Source organism: Chinchilla lanigera, unplaced genomic scaffold (genome assembly GCF_000276665.1).
Source record: "Chinchilla lanigera isolate Chin_1 unplaced genomic scaffold, ChiLan1.0 scaffold00149, whole genome shotgun sequence".
Taxonomy (NCBI): domain Eukaryota; kingdom Metazoa; phylum Chordata; class Mammalia; order Rodentia; family Chinchillidae; genus Chinchilla; species Chinchilla lanigera.
In genome coordinates, this window is record NW_004955550.1 from 1,329,496 (window position 1) to 1,332,450 (window position 2,955).

At 46.7% G+C, this 2,955-nt stretch overlaps 1 protein-coding gene across 2 annotated transcripts in view; it reads left to right on the top strand.

The window, feature by feature from the left end:
* The window catches only part of Rnase10 (ribonuclease, RNase A family, 10 (non-active)), a 5,356-nt gene extending 3,293 nt beyond the window's left edge, over window positions 1-2,063 (top strand). For both annotated transcript variants that reach the window (XM_013508553.1, XM_005412067.2), the window contains exon 2: window positions 1,297-2,063. In XM_013508553.1, the coding sequence (XP_013364007.1) occupies window positions 1,302-1,952 (651 nt within the window). In that variant the 5' untranslated portion in view covers window positions 1,297-1,301 and the 3' untranslated portion in view covers window positions 1,953-2,063. The remainder of the gene's footprint in view (window positions 1-1,296) is intronic.
* The last annotated feature ends 892 nt before the right edge of the window (window positions 2,064-2,955 follow it).

The following is a 2,955-nucleotide window of genomic DNA, read 5'->3' on the forward strand; positions in this document are numbered from 1 at the left end:
CCGCCTCTTCTGACCAGGCCCCACTTCTGAACAGTATACTCAGCTCTGGACTCATCAATGGACCAATCCAGTGATGAGCACAGCAGCCCACGATCCAGTCACCTTCCAAAGGCTCCAGCTCCGAACACAAGACTGTGCAGTAATGATTTAGACCAAAGCCATCACAAGGTCTTTAGCAGGGGAAGGTCTCTGATATGACAAGATGCAGCTTTAGCAGGAGCCCAAGATGTGAAGTTTGACATCTTTCCTCCAGCCTCAGCTTAGGAGTGAGAAGAGACTGTGGTACATTTTGTATTCATCTTTATCTTTTCGGGGAAGGAGAGTAATAGTAATGAGCAAAAGTAATTTGGGGGTTAAAATAGAGATTTGGCTTCCCATGATAATCCTAGTCCTCTACTGACAGTAAGGCATCTATGAGAATTTCTCTGTACTCATTTGTCTTCCTTACTATTCTCTTTAAAGACTTCAAAATAATTTCTGTTTAATAATTGATTGGTGTTGGCCAGACAAGGTGGTGCATGCCTGTAACCCCAACACTTGAGAGGCTGAGACAGGAGGATCGTCAGGAGTTTGAGGCCAGTCTGGGCTACATAGTGAGTTCAAGATCAGCCTGAATTACATAGTGAGAACCTATCTCAAGAAAAAAAAAAAAAAAAAAAAAGAATTGATAGGTTTTAACTTCCCTGCCTGATTTCTCATATGTGAATGAATTTCAGAACCGTTTCCTCAGTTGTCTTCCCAATCTTCAGCATCCCCAGCTTATTACATAGTAATGGTCGGAAAGCACAGGGTACATGGGAAGGAAAAGGATCACTGCCTTAGGAGGGTGCAGTCATGTGCGGAAGCCAGAGACTACAGAGCCTTGGGGCCAGAGACAGGTACTGGTTAGCAGCAGGGCTGCACAGCAGGTGAGAGGAGGGCGAATGAATGAAGCTTCATCAGTATTTATAGCCATTCTTATCACCAGCCTTGCCACTTGAGCTCCTGTCAGATCAGTGGCAGCATTAAATTCTCATAGGATCAAGAGCTGCTCATGTGATGGATCTAGGTTGTGTGTTCTTTATGAGAATCTAATGCCTGATGATCTGAGGTGGTGATAGTAGTGCTGGGGAAAGTAATTATTATGTATTGCAAACATACATTATTTAAAAAAAAGGGAAAAACTGTCTTCCACGAAACCAGTCCCTGATGCCAAAATAGTTGGAGACTACTGTTATATGATTTAGGGCGAACCTGGTCTCTACAGGAGCCAGTTTTTATCTCAATACCATGTCCTTCTGTCTCCCTCTTCTGCAGGCAATATGAAGCTGACCCTGGTACAGATCTTTTTCGTCATGCTTTTGTTGCTACTGGGCCTGGGGCTGGGCCTAGGGCTGGGGCTCCACATGGCTGCAGCAGTCCTGGAGGACAGTGATCAGCCGCTGAATGAGTTCTGGTCCAGTGACTCGCAGGACAAGGCTGAGGCCACTGAGGAGGGAGAGGGCACTCAAACCCCAGAAACCCTGGTGCTTGGCAATAAAGCAGTTGTGCAACTTGACTGGCCGGAAGAGACCATCCTCAGTGAAGACGAGGTCGGCGGGGACCGGGCTCTCAGAGCGGAGGCCCTCTTCCGGAGCTCCAGAGATGATCTGAGGCTTGAGTTGATGGCCAGAGAATGCAATGCCATGATGGCACACAAGGTGAAGCAGCACAATCACAGCTGCATACCCGAGTACACATTCATACATGAGGACCCGGACACAGTCAAAGCCGTCTGTAGCAGTCCCGCTGTTGCCTGTGAGCTCAAGGGGGCCAAATGTCACAAAAGCCCTCGTCCTTTTGACTTGACATTCTGCAAGTTGTCAAACCCAAGCCAAGTTACTCCTAACTGCAATTACCTAACTTTCATTATGGAAAAGGTCATCCTTATAAGCTGTAAGAACATGAAGCTCCATTTAACGGCTATACAGTGAAGAAACTACCCTATTCTTACTCTCTTCCATTTGCTTTCCCACCTCTGTTTCCTCTGCTGTGCTCCTCCCCTTGGCTATCTTGTACAGAAGGTCCTGAGAAGAGAAGACAGATTATGTTTTATCATCCCCTTCTGAAAATAAAACTCTTTGCCTTAGGGGTCACACACTTTGCATCTTGTTCCTGGGAACAGTGGTGGCAGAATAGAGCAAAGATGCCTAGTTTTTCTCCCTCTCTTTCCTAACCCTTGTCCTGGAAAGGGGGAAGCGAACTGCTGCTCTTGTCCCCACTATGCCTGTTGTCATCAGCCTTTGCCTGGTCTGAGTTTACCTTTGGGTGTGAGTTTAGTGCATCCTTTACGCATCTCCTCCCTGCTACACACCTCGAGCTTCTGTGGTGATGACGTGACTCCTAGCTTTTGCGCAATTGCATTTCTCTGCTGTGGATGCAAATCTGCTACTGCATCTGGAAAACCATGTGGTTCGGGTTTCATTCCCTGAGCCTGGGGGAAAAGATAGGGCCTAGATGTAACTGTGTGCTGACATTGCAGTGTGGGTCATAGATCACAACAGAATTCATGCTGGGACAAGGACAGCTTTCTTTTTCCTAACTTTCCTACCTTTTTATCTTCCCTCTCCTCTTTACTACATGCCTCTTTACTTTGCTTCTTTTTCCATTTCTTCTGTTCTCCTTTCCTGTTTTTGTAAAATTAGCATTTCAATCTCTCTCTCTCTCTCTCTCTCTCTGTTTTTCTACTTATGCTTTGCCAAGAAAGCAGATATTGGACCCCGTCAGAATCTGGTGCAGGCAGGTCAAGAGCAGGGTGTCAGGAGAGTGAGAGACAGAAACGGGGAGAGTGAGCAGCCATTTCCCAGGTTAGGACAAGGAAGCAGGATAGCGCTCACTTTGGAGGCTCAATGGAGTGAGTGACAGGATCTCTTACTCAGCACTATTAAGCAGCACAGTTGGGGCTGAGAGACCTCTTCCCCTCCATCCACCTGAGTT